This window comes from Rissa tridactyla, chromosome 4 (assembly GCF_028500815.1).
Source record: "Rissa tridactyla isolate bRisTri1 chromosome 4, bRisTri1.patW.cur.20221130, whole genome shotgun sequence".
Taxonomy (NCBI): domain Eukaryota; kingdom Metazoa; phylum Chordata; class Aves; order Charadriiformes; family Laridae; genus Rissa; species Rissa tridactyla.
This window is the reverse complement of record NC_071469.1, coordinates 23,062,247-23,087,818: the sequence shown is the minus strand read 5'-3', so window position 1 is coordinate 23,087,818 and position 25,572 is coordinate 23,062,247. Positions and strand designations below refer to the sequence as shown.

Genomic DNA, 25,572 nt, shown 5'->3' with positions numbered 1-25,572 from the left:
AGTTCAATAAATATCCTGAAACTCAAACCAGATTTTGCTTAAATCCCCTGAATATTAAAATATATATATATCATTCTTGTGAGATTGGCAGCATAGCTTTGAGAGACTGCAAGACATAAGTATTAGATTTGCATCCCTATTCCCTGCCAGCAAAAAGAGAGTATTATAAGCACTGAGTCTGAGAAAGTGGTTCCTCTGAATGTCCCAAAAGATGTATTCTTTTTATGCTTCTGAACCACCACCACTGTCAAAGACATGGCAGAAAGAAAATACAGGAAAAGTCAAAAACAGGCCAAACTAGTACGCCAATTTTATAACATGCTTCTGATGACAATTGCATCAGATTTCTCAGAGAAAGATGCACTTAAAGATTAACCTGTTAATAGAAGTTGCTTTCTCCTCCGTATTAGTCAGTGGCTGGCTCACATACTCAGCATTATTGCTTTTATCCCCTTCCAAAAGAGGAAGTAAACAGAGGTTTAAAAGATTTCTTACAGGATATAAAGAGATTTTTAAAAGCTCATCTTTCAAGGCAGTTGACAAATTCAAAACACAAAACCAATGTGCTGAAAAACAAAGAAAGGAAAAAGAGCTTCTTATCCCCTAGCTGAAAAAGCACCACTTTTTATACTTTCAAGGAACATCCAAGACATTTCCATTGCAGCTAAAGAAAGATGAAGCAAAGCAGACTTCCTGAATCAGAGAATATGCCTATTACTCACTTGGATGTGGGTCACTTTAAAGTTAACAGCCTGGACACTGAGAAAAATCTGTTGTTCAGCATGGATTCTTCATTAGTTTCCTTGATGCCCATTGGGTAACCAGACAGAACTCAACTGGATATTCTACTTCTGGTCATTCCTGGATATTCTGGTCAAGCTTCACTTCTGTTGTGAAGGAAATAACAATAATCCCAAAGATCCAGGGCCCTTGCTTGTGCTACATCTTCTTCAGGATCATTTGGTTTGCTCCTCAGACCAAATTTTAAAGACTACATACAGCTACCCACCTTAATGCATTTTCTAAACAAATATAAAAATCTTCAACTGAGAATTCTGGAGCATCAAAAACAGAAATAGAAAACACAGCTTTGTACCAAGCTTCCCAGTTGTCATTACTTCCAAAGCTATTCCTTAGACTCCATGTCTTCTACAGACAAAATTGCTGAGTTGAGTGATTAACTAGTCTTAGACAATTAATTTATTACGCATTCCATGTGGAGCCCTTCTAAAATTGTTTAAGTGTCATTATAAAGCTAGACAGTATCACTAACTTCACTGTGCATTTAGTTACCTCCAAAAAGAAGTTGTATCCCTGCAAAGAGGTATCTTTTGAAAGGGAAACACAATATTGCCTGATTTCCAGTGCCTCAATTTAATAAACACTTTGGTTTTGCTTTGTATCAAGGGAATTTATATTTCTGATCATTATTCTAATGTAGTAACATCTACTGCCAGTTGGCTTTAAACCACCACATCTTTGTCCTGATGAAAAAGTCTTCACTTATGAAGAGTTACATGAGACTACCAATCCCAAAGAAGAAATCATAAGATTTCAAGGATGCATCTGAAAGTCATTTTGTTACTCAAATTATCACCAAAACCAGAATTAAACTGAATTTGACACACTTATAGGACCTACTAAGAATTCTATTTCATCCCTAAACTAACACGAAGAATGTACAAGTTGTTTCAGATTAGGTACAAACAGTTTATACTTTTTTTTTAATTTAATAAAACACTGATAGAAACACCACTTAGTACAGAACCCAGTCATCTTCAACTACACCAAGTTTCTGTCGTAGCTTCCAAAATAATACACCAAGGAGAGCTATTACTTTCCAGATACAGAAAAATATAGGTGATAGCCAAATACTATATTTAGTCACCTGTATTCAAATAATAAATATTAGCTAAAGTTTCAGTGCAAATTCACTTCAGAATTCATGTTCAGAATTAGTCTAGCTCGGCATCAAACTTTCTAGTGTAAATTTATTTTTACAGAAATAAATAAAAACAATAAATCACAAAGCAACTGACCTAGAAGTCCTTCATCAGGTTATGAAATTATAAACACCAGTCTACAAAACACAAACAGTCTGCTTATATATTTTAAAGAATACTGCTTTTCATACCCATGAACAAAATGTAATCTTATACTGTTTCCTGGAGCTCGCTCTCGTCTCTTAGAAGCTGCACTTTTTCTTTTTTCTTTGCATTGCTCTTTAAGCTGAGGTAGATCTTCTTTGTAAACCTTTAAGAAAGAGCACACTTAAGAGATTCATAAGGAAAGTATGTTTCTGAGAATTCAGCCACAGTCATCACCCACAAAAATGTTACACTGATATAACTGAAAAAAAATCTCTAATAACTGTAGATGGCTATTGTATAGCGCAACTGATTTTTAACTTACAACCAAAACTCTAGTAGAACACACTACGAATATACGCAATCACTTTTTTTTTTTCCTCTGTTGTATCTTAATATTTTGAAAGCATCAGATAATAAAAATTCTAAAGGTTTTGGCCAGTTCCTGCTCAGCTCTCAGTCTCCCCAGTTCTCAAATTTCAACAGGTCTTCATAAAAGACCAAATTAAAACCTACGGAACATTCCAACTGCCATTAAAACTAAAATCTTTACCTGTCGACGATAGGTGATCTGTGTCTCTTGTTCAATTTCAGAGTCCAGCTCTGGAACGTCAGACTGATCTGAATCTGATTCATCACTATTGGAATCAACCAGACTCTCTGCCACCAAAAAAAAAGAAACAGAAAATGAAGCAACCTCAGTTATAAATCAGAAAATGTTTAAAGGAACTGCTTAATGTTTCCCATTTGACAACCAATGCTCATATTAACTACAACATAAACTGCTCATAACTGACAGGATCACTTCTGCTGATAAAGTAGAAATAAGCCAACTTTTAAGTATGATAATTGCTTTTATGTGGTTTGGGGAGCGAGTTAGTTTTCATTTTTAAAATTATTTCTTCAACATTAATGTTAGGAGGAAAGGGAGAAAGAAGAGAATGAAGTAATGAGTATAAAGCAGAAACTAAGACTTGCAGAAAACTAACAACAGAAGTAAAGAGCTCCAAAGAGAAACTTAAGGTTAGATGAGCCATTCATGTAAGTTGCAATTCTCTATCTAGATCAGGAAGGAAAAAAAAAAAATCATATATGGGAAGGAAGTGGTAAAATTTTTAGTTACTGTGGAGAAAAACAGTAGTCATTTAATGTTTCTGTTTTACATCACCTGGGGAAAGCCAAATAATGTTGCAGTACAGAGTTTCATTCCAACAGAAACTGAAAAGAACGTCCTGGATGATAAATGATAATATATTTGGAACTTTCTGCACCCTTTGATTGAACATTGCACATTTTTTGATTAAGAAACCAGACAAAAAAACTAGTCTAGAAAACAAATGGATTTTAAAAGATCTCAAAATGTAATTGCAAAGAGAGAATCACCACTCAGTAAGAAATGTTTCTAGAAATATGCAATAAAGAGCAATCTTTGGAGCTATAATACTTAACATTTTTATCAGTGATCTACAGAAAAAATAATATTGCTGCCAATTACAGAGTTAGAAAAGTCATTAACAGGACAATTATCAATAGTGTAACAAAACAGATGTATGTTGCACATACTGTCAGATAGCCAGAAGTAAGGTTATATATCCAGGAACAAGGAATCTAAACAACACCTAAAATTTTATCTTGGGAACGAGTAGCTAATGAGAAATTTGGGACATGGGAAATAATTAGTTGAAAATTAATTCATACCATGAAAGGATCAAACCAGTTAAAGGATTTTTGGAGGCTCCATCAAGGAGATGAAGGTACCTATTGCTTCTTTCTGCATTTGGCACTGACAAGACCAGCACTGAATCAGCATTCATTTATCTATTAGCTGGGTCCACACTGATAGATCTTCATCTGATCTTAGCAATTAAAGGATAAAACAGCCTTTTTAATTGTAACTCTGTATACTTATTTCCCTAAAGGACTCTCTAAATTCCTTTAGGAATTTCCAAGTGAGGCACTCAGTTAATTGTTTGATTTGGGGAATAATTGCTGTATCAGTCACTGGTGGAAACATGATCTACATTTTTTTCCAAATATTAAACACCTATAGTTTGCTTAAAAAAAAAAAAAATCAATTACAATACTTAAATTATCATCTAAGTACTTCAAACATTTTAATCAAATGAGTATATGCATCTTTTTTTTCTACTGACATCTGGGCACCCATTTGTTGTCAATTCAGTAAAGGATATATGTACAGAATTCATAAATTCATATCTATAATACAAACTTTTAAGTTTTCCCTTTACACAGGGAACAGAGCAGTGAATTTTTTTCACAATCTTGCTAGACTGAGCATACAGGATACAGGCAAGTAATAGGCAACGCCACCAGCTACTTCAGGCAGCTGCAAAGGTATAAAAAACAACAATTTTGTGCAGACTATTTATTTCTATATTTGCACCAAAGAATTTTACTTCTCTTTTAGCCTCCCCTCCTCCCACCTTGGAGGGAGTTATAAGTTACTTACCTTGAGGTGCTATGTGAAGAGAATCCTTCAACTTGCGCTCAGGGACAAATTTCCACTGAAAGACAGAATGATCAGCTCCTCCAATGGAAACAACCCACTGGTGATCGTGCGACCATCTGACATTTGTCACGTGAGCAGAATGACCAAGATATTTTTTAAACTTTGCTCCTAGAACAAGAATAAAAATCTCTTTCAATATATGTGGAAAAAAAAGTTTCTGAAGCACCTCAGGAAAACATATCAAGGAACACATACAAAAAGTAATAGTTTAATTAAGATATTCCAATTACTAGTGATATTTTAATTAACAGCGGCAATCTCATGCAGTATTCCCAAATTTTAATCTGTCTTTAAGACAAATTGTTAAATTTGGATTCCAGGTTATATCATCTTTAACAAGTCAACACAAAGAGAGAAGACGTATGATAGTGCTGTATGAGGTGTACTAAAGGAATATTTTTTTAAAATTTTATTGCATTTGCTTTGTTTTATCTTTGCAAACCAAAATTTCGCCAAAAACCAAACCAAAACTAAACTATTTTTAAAAATAAAATATATGTAAAACTTCTGGCTGTCCTATTCAAAATGCAAATAAGATACTGTTACTATTACAGTTGTCAATACACCAGCCTATTATTGTTTATGAGCTTTGAGCTCAAACTAAACTTCTAAGAATAAATATTGGCCATTGATATAATTTTCAAAAACCCAGTTTTCTAAAACCTTTTTCTTGAATAACCAAAATTCAAAAATTTATGTTTATAATTAACTTAGAATTAACTGAAGAACTTAAAGGTACTACCTTTTCTTAGACATGGGTATCGAAAGAGCTTTACTATTCCATAATCATCAGCTGTAACCATAACTTGCCCAATAAAATTTGCATCCACAGAATTTATATCATTTATATCTGAATATTTGGGCCAGATCCCATTAACTTCAAGGCCAGAAACACAGGTCCATGAGGCCCACTGAATGCCTTTTAATTCTTCCTTGTTTGTTACTTCTTTTCCACCTAAAAAAAAAAAATTAAAGGGCTATTTTTCCAATATTCACTTAAGCAATTTTAAAGAATGTAAAATTTTTTAAAATTTTCCAGAATCAAATCCAAGTGAGACAGAATTAAAAACTATCTTCCAAAACTGTCCTGATCTAATATTCTCTATTATGACCAACAGTATCAGTAGTAAGGCTTCTCAAGACTACTTAAAAGAAGAGCATAGCTTTGGTACTTTACAGTTTCTATTATTTCTTGATACCTGTTTGAGGCTGTGTTATTTTTATATGTTTATCAAAAACACATGTAGCCACTCTAAGATAAAGTTGTTGCTGAACTATTCTAGAAACCTGGATTATTTAGAGCAAAAACTGAAGAACGCGTTTAGATCTAGCCACTGTAAATTACTGAAAATACCAATTTTACGCTTAGATCCTTGTTACATTATTTCACATCAGCTCTATCTGTAATAAGATTGTTCCAATCCCACAAAGTTGCATGTAGGAGCTTAAGAACTGAGTCAGACCAAAGGCCCATTTAATAAATACTGTGTCTTGAGGAATGACCAGAAGCAAAGTGCAGGAGCAACAAAAGAACAATGCAAGCGAATGTAAAAGTTGTGAGTCAGATTCATCGCACAACGGCAGAACCTGAGCAGGACACTGCCAATAATTCATCCCTCAGTCTTCAGTGGTAACAAAACTGAGGGCATCTGGGCTGGTTTTTTTCCTGTTTTCTTATTTTTAATAGGATTCTGACTAGTGGGAGAGGATGGGATGGAATGTAGGGGAGCAGCCTCAGGTATTGTAAGGAGGTAAGTTTTCAACAGAGGGTTAGGGCAAGGGAGAACGCAAGTGGACTGGAATAAACAGAGGAAAGAACAGCCATAGAGAAAAGATAAAGCAAAATGGCAAATAAATTAAAAAGGAAAATGTAAAACAAAACAACAAACCAACACAAACCACAAAAAACCTAACAATTCACGCTCAAGGAAAAGTTTAACTATTATATACCCCTCCAAAAACTGGAAGGGAACTCAGGTGCCCTGTCTGAAGATCCTTCAGCTCTGATGAAATAACTACACCCTTTGACAAGGTTTACCTTGTAATCTCTTTCCATCACTAATCCGTGTAAACGATGACTACTAGTACTGGTTATATCCATGACTAAGTCTTACAGATCTTGTATTAGGCAACTGTAAGTTCCTTACTCATTTATAGTGGAATTTCAAGTGTTATATGACGCCCATCATTATTTTAAAATATTTAGGAGATTCCTCTAACTTCACTGACTTTGCTAAACTTTTTTCATAAACAAGCTTCCACTATCTCACATTCTAATATATCAAAGAACTCCAGGCTGAAAGCTGCCTATGTAATTCAGAATTGCTCATCCTCTGTGTATGTATTTGTTACAGCCTAATTAAATTCTCACTTACTATCTTTTCTCACATATCTTCTGTCTCATTCAGTGCACAAAACCAGAAACATCAAATGAATTAGATGCTTCAGCAAAGAGAGTCACAAAAAGCTCCATGGAACTATGAATAATCTACAGTGCAAAGCATAAATATTATATAAGAAATTAAGGGACAATATACTAAGTGGTGATGATAAATAAATACTTATTACAAATACAATGAGTGGGAAAAATATAGAATGATATTATGTAAAGAGTGCATACACACAGAAGAAACAAGTGAAGCCTTGTGACAAACACTGCCCTTGACATACTGTAATCAGGACTACTTAAATGCGAAGCTTTAAGATACATGTAATATGTACATATGTCCTCTGCAGAGGGAATTGTCATGGTGAAAAATGTTTCAAGATTATGGGACAGTTGAGCCAAGTTTTCAAGACAGTGTTGTCTTGAAAAATATTTACAATTACAGGGTTGTCACAAACTTTGAATCAGAAAACTATATTTGAATATTACGTAATATACTAATTTTCTTTAATAGTCCCCTATCATAAAAGAGGAAAGACACATACGAACTTGTGTTATCAGCAGACTACCCTGCTAAATTTCATGGTGGTATTTTTATTCATTTTGAAGGTTGCATGATAGAATCATGTATGTAATGCAGCTTAAATATTTGTTTCCAGTGAGTAATTCCTAACATTCTGGCATCCTTATATCAGGTACTCTTATTTTCTCTACAGTTACCTAATGCCATTAGACTTCCAAATTCATTTGCATCCTGATTTTTTCTATCTGCAGATATTTCTCCCTGTAAAAGCTCTTTTAAGTTAAATTCCTCAGTTCTGCTGCAAACACAGTTCTAGAAAGCCAGATGACTCTTCCGAGATGCAACATATTGATTTTTCCACACATTTTAAAAACCATACGGTGCAAGCAAATGATAATCTATTTAATACCTAAGCTCAATAAATACAAAGCTATTAAGCTGTTGCAAAACTGAATTTGAATGCAGTATTATTCTTTGTCTAAAAAAGTGGGAGCAAAGATTTATTTTTGAGAAATAAATTATAAGCCAGCATCTCTACCATGAAAAGATGCACTATAAAGAAAAGTAAACATATAAGGATAAAAATATTTAAGTATCTTTGCCAGAAAATGCTATACTTACTCAAATATAGCAAATATTTATAGAAACTTAGAAAAAAAATATCTCTATAACCCAGTGCTTTGAACCAGGATCTATATTTGGCTGTTTTTATGGAACTACTATACATTCTTTCTGTATTAAGTAACAAATCTCATACAGGCAACTCAGAATCTTACTTGGCATCCTGTAAAAAAGTCTCTTCCCGTTGCCATCATTGGTCTGTAAGTATTTACTGTCCGAAGACCAATCCATATGGGTGATGAAACTCAAAGATCCAATACATTCCCCAACTTTCTTGTATCGCTGAACAACACCATATATATCCACAGAGCTGTCATTGGAACCAACAGCTAGGAAATTCCCATCTGGTGAATATTTCAGTTCATGAATAGCTTCTTTCCTGTCTTTGATATGAACAACCTCAGTCATATCTCTGTAGTATGAAAGAAAGCATGTCATAAGTATAGAGGAGCCTTATCATACTGTCAAGTTCCCAGCTTTAAAAAATGGACAAAACTGTGAAATGATGAAGTGGACTTTATATCCTATGTGCAAACACAACACTGCTATGTTTAAGACTTGCGTAGGGCTCCATGGTAAAAAAAAAAAGAGAAGGGAATAGTGACAGAAAAAGGTGCTGCACTGGGCTGAGGGAAAGCAAACAAAAGGAATGTTCAAGTTGGGTCTACAAAAAAAATTAATCGGGTAGATTACCATATCTTTATTCACTCAGGGAAGAAAACTTCACTGACATGAGACACAGATCTCATTTTCCTTTTAAAACTGTGGGATCACGGCCACAAGGAGCACTGGTTTTGCATGCGTGACGTGCTCACAGCAGCATTCCAACACATGGAAACAATTTAGGAAGCAATGAAAACTTGTTTCTTAATAATTCAAGAACAATTAATAAAGCTAAAACCTAAAGTAAAACAATTCCTAGAACGCTCTGCAAATAGACCAATATACTTTTTCAAATATGTTATTATGGAACAACATGAACACATGTAGCACACATATTTTAAAAAGATCAGTAATTTAAAACAGAAATCCAAGTGTCTCCTCATGTATGATCACTACAGTGTCAATATACAACAATTTATAAAAGCAATTGTATAATATGCTTGAAAGAGTTAATGAAGTATTTCTTTTTAATTTTTGTAACATACCTAACTCGAAGCACAGTGAAAGAGCCATCCTTCATTCCAAGAGCAAGATGAATTCCATCGGTACTAACTGCAGCACAGCGAATGGGTTCCTCCATATTGCACCGGGCAATCAGAGCATGGTCTATTAAACTCCAAATTCTAAAATAAAGTAACAATTACAAATGTAAGAAGCGGTTTGTAGCTGTGTCATAGATAGCACAAAGCCTGTAGTTTCTGCATAATGCTGGATGTGGTAGTGTCCTATTTTAAAATAATTTTCCACATGGAAAATCTAGGACAAAAGTCTGAATTTTGCATACAGCAAAGAATATTCTTTTACCTAAAACAGCAAGAAAATTCCTAATGAGAAAATGCAGACGCAGATTAATTTTATTTGACTTTCTGAATATAAACTGAATGACAACATATGACCATACTTTTAAACCACTCTGTGAAAATTCCACTATTTTCTTACTCATTTTAGCCAAGAACATTAAAGAACAGTTAAAGACTTTGCCCAGTAAATATATCCTTTCTTATTAACGAGTCATTAGTCATAACTGCTTACATGCAACTAGATATTATAACATGTAAGGTTTTACTACAGGACACATTACAAGATCTATCATTTACAAGATGCATCTGGAATTCTAGAACATCATTTCAATAATCATAATTCAACTACTGTTTTGCTTAACCACGTTACACTTAAGGTATTTAACAAAAATGCCAATGCATTTAATTACTGAGAAAGAAGAGAAAATGTGTTTTTCACAAAAAAAAAGATAAACTTGTAAAAGGAAGTAATTTACTGCGTTTTCTCAGAATATAGATTCTATTTAATATGCGTGCATTAAGTTTCATGAAACTTCCAAACTAAATGTTAATTCTCAGCATGTGAAAAAGTGAATATGGTACGAGGAAAAATCGTAAGTTTTTATTACAAATTTTTTCATTGTATCCTGTGAATGCCTTATGTAACTCCTGAAAAAGAAACATTACAGGATACTTGTGTATGAGTGTTTTATGTTAGGTTAAATGAAATTTGTTCAAATTATGTACATTTCATTTTTGTGAAATATACATTTCCACTATATTTTATTACTATAGAGCAATAATTTCATGCATAACTTAACTGGTTCAGAAGCACTTCAATGCCATGTTTTAATACCTTTAAAATGCATACATTTCAATTAGGTTATCTACCAAATGAGCTGTTTGTATAAAACTGTATGCAGTTAAACAACCAAGATTTAACCTGACTGATCGATCATCACTTCCAGTCATTGCTAGTGGTTTTGTAGGATGGACAGCCAAAGCCCACAGCTCTCCTTCACAGTGCCCCTGCATTATCAGGAAAGGCTTATTACGCTCATGCACCACAATTTCAAAAATTTCACTATCTTGTGTCCCGACGAGTATATGGTCTCCTCTCCAGCAAACGCTTCTTACAGACAGACCTGTAGAAGAGATTGTTACTTAGAGATACAACCACAGAATTTGTGAAACAAAGGTAACATAGCATGTGACAAAACATAAGAGCAAGAAAACATCAAGAAGTATCCATATACCTTCTCTTATTCCTGTATTTACTCCTTTTATCTATTCCATATAACACATACTGCCCTTGGAACATTAAGTTTTCCATCTTAGTATTACAAAAATTCTGAAATAAAACATGAGCCTTATTTTAATAAAGGACATGTAGTCAATTCTTGTATTACAAGATCTCTAGCAGAGAAAGATAATACTGATGTTTGTATCTAAAATAACACATTTAGAATATTTCCATTTCAACTAAGGTAGAAGACAATCTAAATTACAGTTTTTAATCAAACCATGGACCTTAGTACTAGCTAGATGAACCTAAATTATATGTGACAGAAGCATCAGCAGAACATGCATTATACGTAAGACAATCAAAGAGCCCAGTTCTCCCCGGCTTATTTCTGAGATGCTCCCCCTAAAGCAAATCTCTGTAACATCTTCATAGTATCTGGAATTATTTTTCCCCCTTAACAGTAAGCTTCCAGGCTTGCAGCGGAGGCGAGCACTCACAGGCTGCACTTGTTTGTAAATAAGGTTGGGAATAACAAAATGCAAGTTAGGACAGCTGTACACCGAGAACCCAGTCATAGGTGCCCAATTTTAGGAATATGCACCTTTGAAAAAAAGGGTGATAGTCCAACTCAATTTTGCCAATTTCAGGTATAGATAACCAGAAGGTAGCAATGCCTAACTTAATTCAATTTGCCTAAACACTGATTGTGGAGAGTAGGTGAAGAACGATCTTTGAAAAACTACTCTGGATTAACATGTGAGACAAAAATGAGAGAAAGGAATATTGTAATGGTATGAGTTGATGTGCTTCTGAAAATATTTTTAACAACGTAGAGGGGAAAAAAGAGCCTTATGTTAATTAATTTACATTGGAAAGAAAACTGCAAGACTCAGAAACAGTGAATGGGTGGGTTAGCAGGCCAGTCTGGTGCATCTGCACTGATGTTTTAATTCTGACAAAACTAGCTTTCAAAGCGAAGCTCCTGATCATGTCTACTTACCACGCTCTGCAGTACAAGATAGCTTTCAAATGTGCAAACAAGACTCCCTCCATATGAAACAGAACTGAAAGATCCACTCAGTGCACTCCAACTGCAATACAATGTTCACTGAGGCAGAGTAGAGCTAATGCCTCTCAAACACCCCTCAAAATGCATATATATTGTGCTACTCTAACACTCCACACAAACTGTTTTGCTTTACAGATTTGTTCCTATTGTGCTGCACTGGTGAATGTAACCACCTTACCATTCACTACAATCTGGACATTACATGGCTGTATTGTCCACAGTCATTAAAAAAATAAAGAAACAAACAATGAGAGTCTTTGACGAAGGATGATTAAGACATCTGTCTTAATAATTCGGAACTTATTACGGTAGAGGGAGATATTTTGAAAAACAATTTGACTACTTGGAGATACATCTAGAGTCAATTAATTGCTCTGTGAGCCGTTCACAGGGATACAGAACTTGACTTCGTGTTCACAGATAAAATTACCAAAAGGTGAGGTATAGCAGCAGCACAAAATGCAATTAAAAAAACAAGCAGAAGGACAGGTCATAAAGGCAATCCTCAAAAGGATACAATAAGAAAAAAAGACTGAAGGGAAAAAACTGAATTTATTAAGGACAGGATATTTAAAAAGCTATTAGCTCTGTCACGGGCATTTGACAAGTCAAAAAGATGAGGATGGAGTTCACGTAAGTGATCAAGAACTGAAAGAGTTCATGGCAAGAGTCTGTTCCACTGAAAGAAAAGGAGACAATCCGGAGTGGAGAACAAGTTTGAAAGAATGAGCCACAGCTTTCAACTACATGCAACAGAGCTGACAAACAGCAGCTGAGTATATTTAGATTTTAAACAGAGTCAGTATACGGCAGGGTATTTAAAATGAAACATATTCCATCTTGTTGCAGTATTTCACAATCTTGGTGGGAATGCCAAGTCAATTACAGCATACAAAGATTTAACTTGTAATCAGTTATTTATTGGTCTGAATATCTGAGTGCCATCAGACATTCTACCACATTGTCAAATTCTTGGCAATATATTAGATAATAACAGAGTGGGGGCAAAGAAAACCAAATGCCAACCAAAAAGCAAAATTATAACTGACATTAGTGCTTCAGTATACGTTTCCTGAATCACTACAGCAATTAGAACATTGAAAAACATGCTATAGACTGCTAGATGTAAAATTTTGGCATGACAAATTGTAACTGAAGTCATAGGTATACGTAAGCAACATTCTAAATACTACGAAACTGTAGATTGCTTCCAAGTGTTTTTTATGAAAATTTGAATATCTAGCAAATGCAGTTTCTGTACGTGGCTGTTCTACGTTGTAGGTCTCACTAAGTTCTCTTAAAGCATTACTGCTCCCTGTTAAAAACTGCTGTGCTATAGAAAAGATGGGCATTTTATTAAATCTCTTCATCTACAACTTCCTAGTATGCTTTACAGTAACTTTGAAGGACTACGTGACCTTCATACTAGTGGGCATGATCAAATTTCTCTTCTAGCAAATAGTACACAGTAACATATATGAAACAACCTTTTTGGTCTTTTGATATCTTTTCTTGTTCAAAACACTGGTATATTTCCTACCTTATTGGTCTATCAAAAGTGACAAACTTTTTACCTTTATATCCCTGGTCTGTTTCCCTGAGATCAATCACAGTAATTGGTTTAAAATTTAAGTCCCACAAGCGAACGCAGCCATCCCTGCCACCAGTGGCAAACCCCTCTTCGCATGCATTCATGCTGAAAATTCCTGCCTAAAGAGAGAAGAAAGTTAATTTTAACAATACACACAGTTTAGAGGCACCAATATGGAAAACGGACCTCTTGTCCATGCTGGTATCAACTGTCTTCCTACCTGTTACGCTGTTGAAAATAGCATAAAAATACACAACTAATAAAAGCTTTAAATACGAAAGAGCCAGAAATGGAAACAAAACGAGCAGAATCCACAGTCAGTGACAAACAGTAAGATGAGAGAATTTCTGCAATACTGCTTTCATCCTGGTGATGATGATGATCGCAGTGATGCTGCTTCTTATCCCTAGAAAGAGTTGAGTGTCATATCCTCTTGCCTTGGGGCCTGGTCCAGCTCTCACAAATGTCAGCAGGAAGATGTCCACTGATCTCCACGAAGCATAGTTCAGGGCCTTTGTTGCTATTACTCAGCTTCCAGGCAAAAAACATCTGGGATTTTTATTTTTATTTTTACATTTTAAGCCAAGAAAGATTGATCTAAAATTTGTTTAGATGCAAAACATAAGAAAAACAGTGATCACTTTACACCATTTTTAAATGCATAACATAAGCTCTTATTTTAAAGGTGAACATCAGAAAACACATCAGGACATCAGTGGACATCAGGAAGAAATTCTTTACTGTGAGGGTGCTGAGGCGGTGGAACAGGTTGCCCAGGGAGACTGTGGATGCCCCATCCCTGGAAGTGTTCAAGGCCAGGCTGGATGGGGCTTTGATCAGCCTGGTCTAGTGGGAGGTGTCCCTGCCCAGGGCAGGGGGTTGGAACTAGGTGATCTTTAAGGTCCCTTCCAACCCAAACCATTCTGTGATTCTGTGAAAACAAAACCCAACACATTTTCTTTAACTCACTTGATGCATGTTTTCTTCAGGATAACAATCTATTATTAAAATAAATACAATGTATCCACATAGCCACTATACTCGATGCAAACATGATACATTATCTAAATAGCATACGGACTTTTTTTTTTTTTAAAGTACTCACACAACTCACTGATAACTCTTCTTATTTTCAGAAGTAGTTCACACATTGCAGTAAGCAAAGCTACTGAATCTTTGGCTAGTAAGTCTATGAGAAGTTAAAAAAAATTGTTCTATATATATTGAAAATATTTAATATTCAACTATAAAAAAAAAATAAAAAAAGAAAACAGGAGAGCATTAAAAATGAGGGAAGGGAAAAATCTGTCCAAAAGAAGGCAGAAAGCCAATAACCGCCATAGATCTTCTATACTATTATTCTGAAATTTCAGTTTTGTAAATAAGTAAATGTAAAGTTCCAATAGTTTCTTTGGTTGGGGGTCTGGATTTTACACTAAGGAAGCACATTAACCCCAAAAGCGAAAGCAATTTGCAAAGGAGAGATGGGCTTTTGGGGGAAAATAAAACTTACAGAACAAGTTAGCATCCGGTGTGGTGGCTTCTGAAAATTCAAAAAGGTACTCATGACTATTCTCTCCTACCAAGCTGTTTTTAATTCTTAAATTATAACTAAGGAAAATATTATAATGGTCTGATCATAATGAAATATGGACTGTGTTTGCTTCTCTAGCGTCAGGTAATAAGGATATAATTTTTCAAGTTGAAAAAAAAAAAACCTCAGTTTTCACCAAAAAAGCATATTATTACTAGAATGTCAAATGGAAATCAAAATTGAAAGATTAGGATGACAGAACTCAAATCTTTTGATGCGTCATGTCCATCCTCAGGATAGATACTTTTAAGACAAGCCATATTTTCAGTAGTACATGCCCAAATAGAAATGGAGTGGAATTTTTAAGTCATAAGCAGATTAGAAGGCTAACTCCCATTATCTCTAACGTCCTGAAAATCCTCTTTCTGTTTCTTTAGGAGCCTAGAGATTTTTGAAAATAAAACCCAAACTGTATTTGTTTCTCTGTGTCTGTGCATCTGTCTGTCTGTTTTATTGCATTAACCTTTTAGTGCCATTGAGCAAATAAAAGGCTAGAGGAATTTTGGCTCATTTTGTACCACATAGTGAATTCTGCCCAAGTTCTGGCATATTTACATCTTTTAAAGCTCTATTTGGAATGCAACCTTCATAACACAATTATTCTCTTTTCTCTAATAAAGTCCTTCCAAAAATCCATGATTTAATTAGTCAGTATTAAAAAAAGAATCAGACATTTGGAGATGTGGGAAGCTGGCTGAATGTTATGAAGATAAGATCAAGTGGATCCAGGATTAATCTGTTTTCCATTTCACAGAATATCCTTATCTTGAAAAGGACATACTGGTTGCCAAGGAGATTTGGCAGATGTGCTTGCTCAATCTCTTGAAATGCAATAGGACATTCTTGTTTCAGTCTATGTGCCACTGGAATAGAAGAATTAGATGAAAACTAGAAAAAAGGTCCCTTATTAACGGGAACTGTAAGTACCTAATGGAAGCAGCCGAGTTTAGCTACTCTTCATTTGATTGTTAGGCGCACACTTAATGGGGAAAAGACAGATTCTTTACTCTGGTAGCTTGGCCAATCATAATTCTTCTGCTAAGTATTTCCTTTTAGAAACTGTCAAGATTGTTAATGCAAAAAAACTTTGGACATGCTTTTTTTTTATTATTATTTATTTATTTCTCTTAATCCTTCAGCCTGAAATTGGCATTAACATAATTTGATTCTTGGTGGTCAATAACCTTCTAGCAGTAATGAGAGGCAAACAATTGCACTGACTTTGTTTGATCCCATTGAATAATGTGAACGACAAAGATTGATTGTGCTCCTGAGTCAAAATAAAAGGTGTAGATCAAAGTCTTCCATCTTAAAAGTTACAAAGTTTGACAAACAGACTGCGTGCTTCTGTAACAAATTTTTCATTACACTTCCTAATGAACGGGAAAATTGTGGAAATAACATCTCAAGCTGATCAGCAGGTTTCTCAGAATGCAGAGTATTTCCTGTTTTTTCCGATACAACCAGCTGATATCACATCTGTGTTCCCCCAAATTCGAAAGAAGAGTTGAATGAGAATAAACAAAGAAATAAAAGCTCAGATCTACCAGAAATGATAGTTGAAAGCTGAAGTACAAAAAGAACTTGACAAAGATGGTCTCTATTGCATGAATACTTTGCTACTGCTTGTATATAAGAAGCTTCCAGTAGTGAACTAGTCTGAGGTTTTCTGTTGCTGCTGGACCTATCTTGCCCCTAATGGACAAAAATCAAGTGCTAATTTATCTAAATGCAGTTGTTTATACAAAATCCACCACACTAACTCTGACTATGCAATTCCTAAAACACATGACTGCAGTTAGCTATAATTAGGACCAAGCTTGAAAGATCATACGGAAACTTCAGAAGCAACTGGCTACTACTGAGCAATATGGAGAACAGAGACATTATACCAGTTCAACAAGAATTCCAGTGCCTCCTTTTTACTCCTAGATACAATTCAGGACATAGAGGCTAACATGTAAAGCAACACATATGTTGGGCACTTACGCTAAGATATTGCCTCTCCTGATTTATACTGCACAGAAAGGAAATGGATTGCAACCATTTAAGGTTGGTGTCAGTAAATTTACAGTGGAGAGCCACTACTGTGAAATTTAAACTTCCTATCTAGCAAATCACCCATAAAACAGTCAAAAAACGGACATATCACTATTAAAAAAATAATAAAATTGTTACCTATACACCTCTCATCGTCTGAAATAAGCGGACGGTTACCTTCCAAATCCATGACTGGTCTAAGCAGTAGGAGAAAAATACTGCACAACTTAATGTGTTGGTATATGACACCAGCTTAAAACCATTCATTTAAGTTCATGATATTGTTTCCATCTATATTTAATTAGTATTCAGCCAACTGACATAGGCGTGCAATAGTTTTAACAGCGTGCCTGTTATTTAACCTCAAGCCTGTTATTTAACCTCAGTTTCTGACATCAATCCACACAACTTCAGTGTGTACCTCTGAAAGACTATCTCAAAATAAATTATTCAGCTGCTGAGGAAGCATCTTATGTGCATTTACTAGGCAAGGCAACAGCATAGCACCCAAGAATCTTTAAAACATATGGTGCTTTTAAATAAGCATACTATTTTGTTTTAGTACCTGAGTAACATCTTGTATATACATCTTCATAGTCATGGACCACCTTGAATTTAGAACATGGAAGATGATGAAATAAATACAAGAATCTATAGTCTGTTCTTTGCACTGGTACAAAAATGAGACATCTTATAGAAGTTGTTGTTTTTTAATCAAGGTATATATTAACTTTCCAGAATCAGATGCACTTTCTACAAATAACCTCCTGAAGTACTACCAGCGCCAATGAACTTAACATATGCTTTCGTGTTGCTCTGTTTCCTTTCTCCCTATTAAAACTTCCATTATTAGTAGTATTATTTAGCAAACCTAGAATCTGGGTTTCCCATTGCCATCTGCTGTTCCCTGCGCATGAACTCTGTGCCTTTACTCTTGACCCCTGCTTGTTTCCATCTTTTCATTCCAACTTCTATATTAAGTGAACTCTCCACTCCTCTTCCAACTAATTCTCCAGTCATCCCAACCTAATTGTTCCAACTTTTTGTTTCTACTCAAACTCGGATAGGAAATCTGCTGGAAACTCTTCTTTCTTCTGTCTACAGTACTTAGTACTGACGTGACAGAAGACAGAGAATCTGTCTTAGCTGTGAATTCTTATTTTGCTTGCTAGTGTTAAAGTTGCTATCTGTTTCCTCAGTTGTTTATACTGGGACAGCATGGTTTATTTTTCATATTGAATTACTTTTAAAATAAAAAAAATCTCTTTTCAACTAGCGTAACTGTAACAAAGATACCCAACCTTTGAAAAGAACCCGTTTTCTCTATTAATGCAGACCACTGCCAGATGGATGGACTATATCCCCACATCACTCACGTGCTTTAGAAAATGTTTTCCTGGGTCTCAGACACCTACTGTTTATGTTGCAAGAAAGAAACACATGGTACTTTATGCAAATAATGAGACATGTTTTCCTTGAATAAATTTTCAGTTTAATTCAAGCCTGTTGAGGAGTAATGATGCAGGATATTAGAGGCACGCAGGGAGGACAATTCCAATACTAGCATACTGAATGGAAATTTGTAGCAATTCCCTACAATGCACACACTGTGCTTTTAACAAGATATGCACATCACAAATGTTATCATTTACACTTGCATTTGTTTTTAAAAGAATGGACGAGAAGGACATGATTTATAAAATTAAGTGCAAAATAACTGTAAAATATAATGGTAATAGTTTAGTATGTATGAAGAGGCACTCTTATTCCAAGCTATACTTTGTTTTTAGAATAGCCTAACAATATTATCCTTTAAGGTAATATTTTATTGAAAAAAAAGTTTCATTTTGTTGGACAGTAAGCTTCCAAAAGAGATTTTATTGTTCCCCCCCCCCCCAGAAATCGGTGAGATTTGTAGTGACTCTAATCTCTTGTAGAAATGAATTCCAAAGACTAGTGCCTCTACTTAATTTTCAGTACTGCAAAGTACAATTCCACTGAGCCTAAAGGACAGAGCCAAAAATAGAAGGCTAGACGAGACCTACTCCAAGGTCACCTGAGCTCCAGCCACTGACACTACTGAAGATAAGGAGCAGAGCACTTCAAATTTGATCTTGTAGTCACCAAAGAACTGACACGGCACATAAAGTAATGGAGCAACAGGCTCTCATCATCCTATGTTTATCAGTTGGGTCATTTCACACTGAAACAGCTGAGAAGCACTGCATTATTTTGAGCAATCAACTGCTGCAATTTTAAATACTCCACATAACAAATATGTGAATATACAGGACAGGTGTCTCCTGTAGCACCAAACAGGATGGGAGGGTATTTTCCTGATCAGTTTTGGATAGGAGACAAAGTGCACTCTTTCCTATGTGAATCCAGGTCTGCATATGTAATATAATAATTTTAAGAATTTCATTTCACTAACTTCAACATCAAAAAGCGAACGTCCATGTCACCTTAGGAAAACATAGAATACAATAGAACACTACTGAACACTAAATATAAACACTAAAACTAGGTATGAAAGTATAGAGTAAGAATGAGGGAATATTTGAAGGCTAAAATACCTCCTCGTACTTCCTGGCTTGTAATTTGGGCCTTCTTGAATATATTTAATATTTCTATAGATGCATACAGGAGGGTATGCGTCTGTGTGTGTGTGTATATATATTTTTTTTTAATATACATACACTTATACGTATATAAAGAAATCTCAAATGCAAAATATAGCCTAAGGTATGTTTCCCACACTTATGTTCTTCATAACTTTTTTTTTGTTCATGATCAGATACACTATCATTATACAGCTGGCTGCATAAGCAGTCCAATCACTTTTAAATTATTAGCTAATACAACAAGTTGCAACTGTCCTGAATGTACATTTCTAAACTATCAATAAACCAAGAGTCTCCTTACTGCAGCCTGACGGCAGCCTCTCCCACATATATATCATTCATCATGTTTTGGCCCCTCCGTTCTACCTGATCAAATCATAGAGTGGTTTTAATACTTCAGTTACATACATCATCCCATCCAGTCCAATACTGCCAGGTAAAACAAATGCATTCTTACAAGAAAGTATAATTAACTGTTACTGATTTTTACCTCAAATTTTGAGGCCGCAGTATAGGAACTCACATGCTTGTATTTTCACACTATTTTAAATTGTTATTAAGGAAACTTCAAATATTATCTAGAAAGTACAATGCTTTCCAAAATGAAAGTTAACCTTCGATCAGCAAATAACATAGCTTTGAAAAATTACCTTAGCTGTTTCATGCCTCATAGGTTAAAACAACCAGAAATTGATCGGCTTTGTTTTTAAACTGATACTTGGACAAGTTAGAAGTTGAATCTGACATTATTTCACCACATATGACTTAGTACCAGGAGAGGAAATGAGGACTCTGATAGTTTGGCAAGCACAAATTAGACTGCAAACCATTATGCTTTTTTTTGCTGCCTGCTTTAATCACAAAACCATATGCTTTGAACGAATACGGAAAATATGATGAAAATTTACATAGCAAAAATATAATTACTTCACAGTTGCATTAAACATTTCGATTAAAAGGAAAAGAAAATCTACCAAGCACTTTTGAAAAATTTTATTAATCTTTCACTGATAGGCCTTCAATTTTCAAAGCCGTATACTGTTCTAAAAAGCTGAATGAATACAGTAAAAGGCAGCAACACAGGACGAGTGATTGAGTCAAGCTAAAATGACTAAACACATGTGTCTACAAACAAGCCAGGTGTTTGGGAACACATTACAGTTCATCGAATCAATGGACTCGAGAGAGCTCTCAGACACCACCAGCTAGGAGGACTCACTTCACAGCATGACAGAAGACCTGATGTTGGGGGAAAACACTGGAGAGCTTCTAGTCCGCATTTTGAGTATCTCCAAATGGACAGAGATGTGGATGGCGACTCCACAACCTCTCTGGGGACCTGATTCTTCGTTTCAACATCAATTGCCTATCAGAGTCCAGGCCTTCCGAGATGCTTTTGGACTAATCAGACATCCACAAAAGAAAGTCAGGTAAAGCAGATCCATATTCTTTGGGGAAGGCAGCTATACACTCAACTCCGGTATAGAAAACATCACTATATATACCCATGCATGGGTAACTGAACAGAGTAATACATGTCTACTTAAGGGTAAGCTTAAAACGCATTCCAGGCTCTATTAATTAGTGACTAAGTGCACCAGCAATGATAATGGGAGACAGCACATAAACAGACACCTAAATGTATTTCTCAGTCTAGCATGCACTTCCTACCATAACAGCAATCTTAAGCAATAGAAAGGAGAGGAAAAAAATATTCATATTAAACATACTGAGTCTCTATCATTGAAATTGTTTAGGAACACCAGCTGATCTTGCACTGCCCTTTCCAGCTCTCCAGAAATCTATTTAACATTTTATATTAATTTAAAGAGATATACTTACAGCATGTGCTCCCTGTATTGTCCGTACAAGGTTGATTCCTTTCCATACATATATATCTCCATTCAGGGCACCAGAATACGTCACTTCATCCCTTGCACAGGCTAGGCACAATATAGTTTGGAGATCACCAGTTTTGCCAAAAACACCACGTTTTGGTGTCAACGAATTGCCACACAAGCTCCAGAACTGCAACATAAAGCGATTTATAAAGATGGATATTTCACTAATATCCTATAATTTAGTATGTACATCTGAAAGAGAAGTACCTTACCGCCAAAAGACATCACCATTCATACCCTTTTCCCTGATTTAGTTCTCCAGTTGGTTAACAACTTTTTATGTTATTAACCAACTTTCCCTTTCCATAAAATCAGCACAGAATACTAGCTGGGAAGGAGTTTTGCATTATCAGTATTAAATCAAACTGAAATTCTTTCAAATTATAATTTGTGAGTCAGTTGTGTTTTCCATCATTTTTGGAAAGCATTTCATAATAGAGTTATGTGATCTTTCTTGGATGTAAAACTTCCACTTTGTAAATGCTGCATTTATATTTTATGTCACTTTAGGCATTTAAAGATGCAGTCTACACATGTAAATTTCCGATAAGGTTGCCAGTTGCTCTGTTTGAAAGCAGCTGGTTTTATGATAGATTTACCGCTTCTCATCAGACCCACTGATGATGCAAAGCAGCCATTTAAGGCCGACATTTTTGAGAACTTTCTAATAAAACGCTAGCATGTGATTACAGCAATCACATGAGAGTGAATTTCCTCCTAGATGAACCAACATGTACTAATGACTCTTAAACTGAAGACATGCAAAATCTCTGGTCAGAGCACAATACTTGCCAACCAAATCTCCATCTGCACTCTAGTTTCTGAGAACTCTGCAGACAAGTAGCACTTAGATATTCACTTCAAACCCTCCTTCCCAAACATGTAAATATGCACTGGAAGGTCAAAAAGCTGCTGGAGTAATCCAGTGCAAAATGTGAAAGCACCGATTTCATCACTGCTGACAGGTTACTCTTATATTGTCTCAGCATATTCCCTGTATACATGTTTATGAAACTGTATTTCACAGTCAAGTCTCTGTTACCAATAATCTATTCAAAATTCTGAGCAGAGACTTCAATTAATACACGATAACATAAGTAGTTACAATGAACAGATTTTTGTACCAACAATACCGTAATTAAGAAATAACCAATAACCATATACTGATTAGATAAATCCCTGTATCTTAACTAGTATTTCTTTAAGCAAACTACAGAGGTCATCGATTATGTTGTTGCTTGAGAAGTAACCACACAATCACTGCATAAATCAAACATCTTGCTCCAATATGGAAGTAGGTAACTTATCTAAGAAAAGTAATTCCTCAATATCAGTTCACTTGGAATTATCTACATAACTTTATTACGTGAGATTACAATTTGCATAACATATCATGTGAGGAAAAAATGCAATAGTATTACAAACGTGAATTACTGGTATCTGAAAGAAGAAGGGATGCTTTAAGAAAAAAAACAAACAACAACATCAACAAAAGTCTTTTGCCTGATCCAAATGCCTATAAATCTCTAGGATTCAGATTTCTGGTTAATGTTTTCTCAAAGGAAACATCAATTATTTTTTAAAAGCTATTGTTATTTAAAAATGCTTTATAGAGCCTTAAAAGTTATTCATATAAACTTTTGCTTATCTAAATAGATATGTTTTGACATCATAAAGCCACCATAAATATACTAGATCACGGCTGGAAAATATTAGCTCACTATTGGCATAATATTCCTTTTAAATCTTGAAGTAGAAAAAAAGATTGTTATTAATCAAACTCATGGCAACCTGTTACTGACATGCTAAACACTACCAAATCAAAGACGCATGCAATCTAGCCAGCATATTGAACATTTTTTTTTTCCAATAAACCATTAATTCATACTAATCTAAAAGTTCATTGTCTAAAAAGCAACACATTTTTCCCACCATAGGATCCTCCACATAAGAGCAATAAAGAACTTTCAAGCTGCCATCTACTGCTGTTACGTGGTAACACAGACGACAGTGCATGGGAGAAGGCAGTGACTTTAGGAAACATATTCGATGGCAGTCAAGCATTGATAATTGTGCTGACAGTTAAACCTGACAAAGAAGCTGTTTCTGCATGGCAGCTGGTACGTAGATCAAACAAAGCAGAGCTTCATAGAAACGCTCTGCTTGAAAAAGATGTGAACTGTCCAAATTATGAAACCTGTAACAGGTAGAGAGTGTTCAAAATGACAGAGATAGGAGTAACAGCAGGGAAAAGAATATAATTAAAAGAAAGATCAAGCTTTCCACTGTATCCCCATACTCTCTCAAACTGTAAGAAATCGTTTTTCAACTCATTTCACCTCTGCAGTGTAACAATTCACTAATTATTCAAGAACCATAAACTTGAGTACCTTGACTCACCTTAAACATACGCATCCTGTCTTATGCTACCTGGGATTTCAAACAGCACGTTTTAGACAAACCTAAATGTTTAATTGTATTACGATCATTACATACGATGCTACTGACAACTGTTTCATTCCTTCTGCGTTTCTTCTGTCAGGGCATGAACTCTTTTGAGCAGAGATGGTCTCTTTTCCACTACACATATCTTGTAAAATGACTAGTGTAGTCAGGTGTGATCCATGACTGCAGTTCCTAAGAAGTAATATTATTCTTACAGACAATGTTTCATATTAAAATTATATTCCTTTTAGATTCTATTTTTATCTATTTTATCGAGTATAAACTACTGCAGCTTAAATATTTTATGAATTAACATTTATTTCATTACCTTGATGTGTTTTACGCCACAGCTGACAAGCTTGTTTGGCTGGTACAAATCCCAAGAAATATCAAATATCTGCATTAAAAAAGCAAGGATGTCAGCAGAGATGGTCTTTCTAGCATGTTAAAACAGTAAACACTTGTAGTAAATTAACAGTCTGAAATGCTTTAAATGGAACTATTGGAATTACTTTTTTATCCCCTCACTCAATACTGAAATTGCAACATATAGCTCATTAGTTCTGTTTGGGTTTTTTTCCTAGAGTAATTACAACACATAATAAAACAACACAAAGGCTCATTTATGGACTAGAAAAATCTAAGAGATTATTTGCATTTTGATTTCCCGTATAGGGATTTGGGTCTACGAAGTGCATTAATTTTGCACTTCCCCTACATGCTTACAGTCTCAAACTGTACACGAATAAACAGTAAGTTACACATTTTATTTTAGAAATAAATATACGTATCTTAAATATCTTCACATAACTTAATAATAACTAAAAGGCAAATTCACTTTCTAAAACATAAAATATTTTCTTCACATAACTTAATACATATCCAAGCTTTATGCAAATTCAATTTCTAAAACATAAAATATTTTTTGTTCAGACATAGCTCTAGTATGTATACACAGACATGATTTAACAAACTAAAATTACACTGACATTCACATTCTTTAGTTATACTTACTCTGTCTGTATGACCAGGAGCCATTGATAACAATTTTCCTTTTCTCCAGTCCCATACGCAAACTGTGTTTTTCGAATCCAAACCAACCGAGACCAAACGCTAAAAATGTCCAAATAAAATAAATAAATAAATATAACTCAATATATTAATGAAAAGTAGAGTCATCATTTTGAATGACAACAAATTCATAACATATTTAAGTTAGAAGCAATAGCTACATTTCAATGTAGAAGAAAACTAAAGATACAACATCTTATGCCAAAGCTTCCATATATGCGTCTCTTCAGTTATGACATCATGATCTTAAAGTATTAAGATCTTCTTGGGTAACAACATTTTTCTGATTTATAAAGTTTAATACGTATAATTATATATAGCCCACATGGCAAGCAGCAGTCAGGAGACATTTGCAAAAAAGAATAATCTCACTGAAATTAATGAAACTACATGTGTTTACCC

At 34.8% G+C, this 25,572-nt stretch overlaps 1 protein-coding gene across 1 annotated transcript in view; it reads right to left on the bottom strand.

Annotated features, from left to right (window-relative positions):
- EML5 (EMAP like 5) overlaps positions 1-25,572 on the bottom strand; it is a 104,454-nt gene that overhangs the window by 54,484 nt on the left and 24,398 nt on the right. The window contains exons 3-13 of the mRNA XM_054201236.1: positions 25,114-25,212; positions 24,428-24,496; positions 21,596-21,781; positions 13,479-13,614; positions 10,533-10,734; positions 9,296-9,433; positions 8,303-8,559; positions 5,360-5,572; positions 4,558-4,725; positions 2,641-2,747; positions 2,135-2,253 (exon numbers count right to left, since the gene is read on the bottom strand). Of these exons, the coding sequence (XP_054057211.1) occupies positions 2,135-2,253; positions 2,641-2,747; positions 4,558-4,725; positions 5,360-5,572; positions 8,303-8,559; positions 9,296-9,433; positions 10,533-10,734; positions 13,479-13,614; positions 21,596-21,781; positions 24,428-24,496; positions 25,114-25,212 (1,694 nt within the window). The remainder of the gene's footprint in view (positions 1-2,134; positions 2,254-2,640; positions 2,748-4,557; positions 4,726-5,359; positions 5,573-8,302; positions 8,560-9,295; positions 9,434-10,532; positions 10,735-13,478; positions 13,615-21,595; positions 21,782-24,427; positions 24,497-25,113; positions 25,213-25,572) is intronic.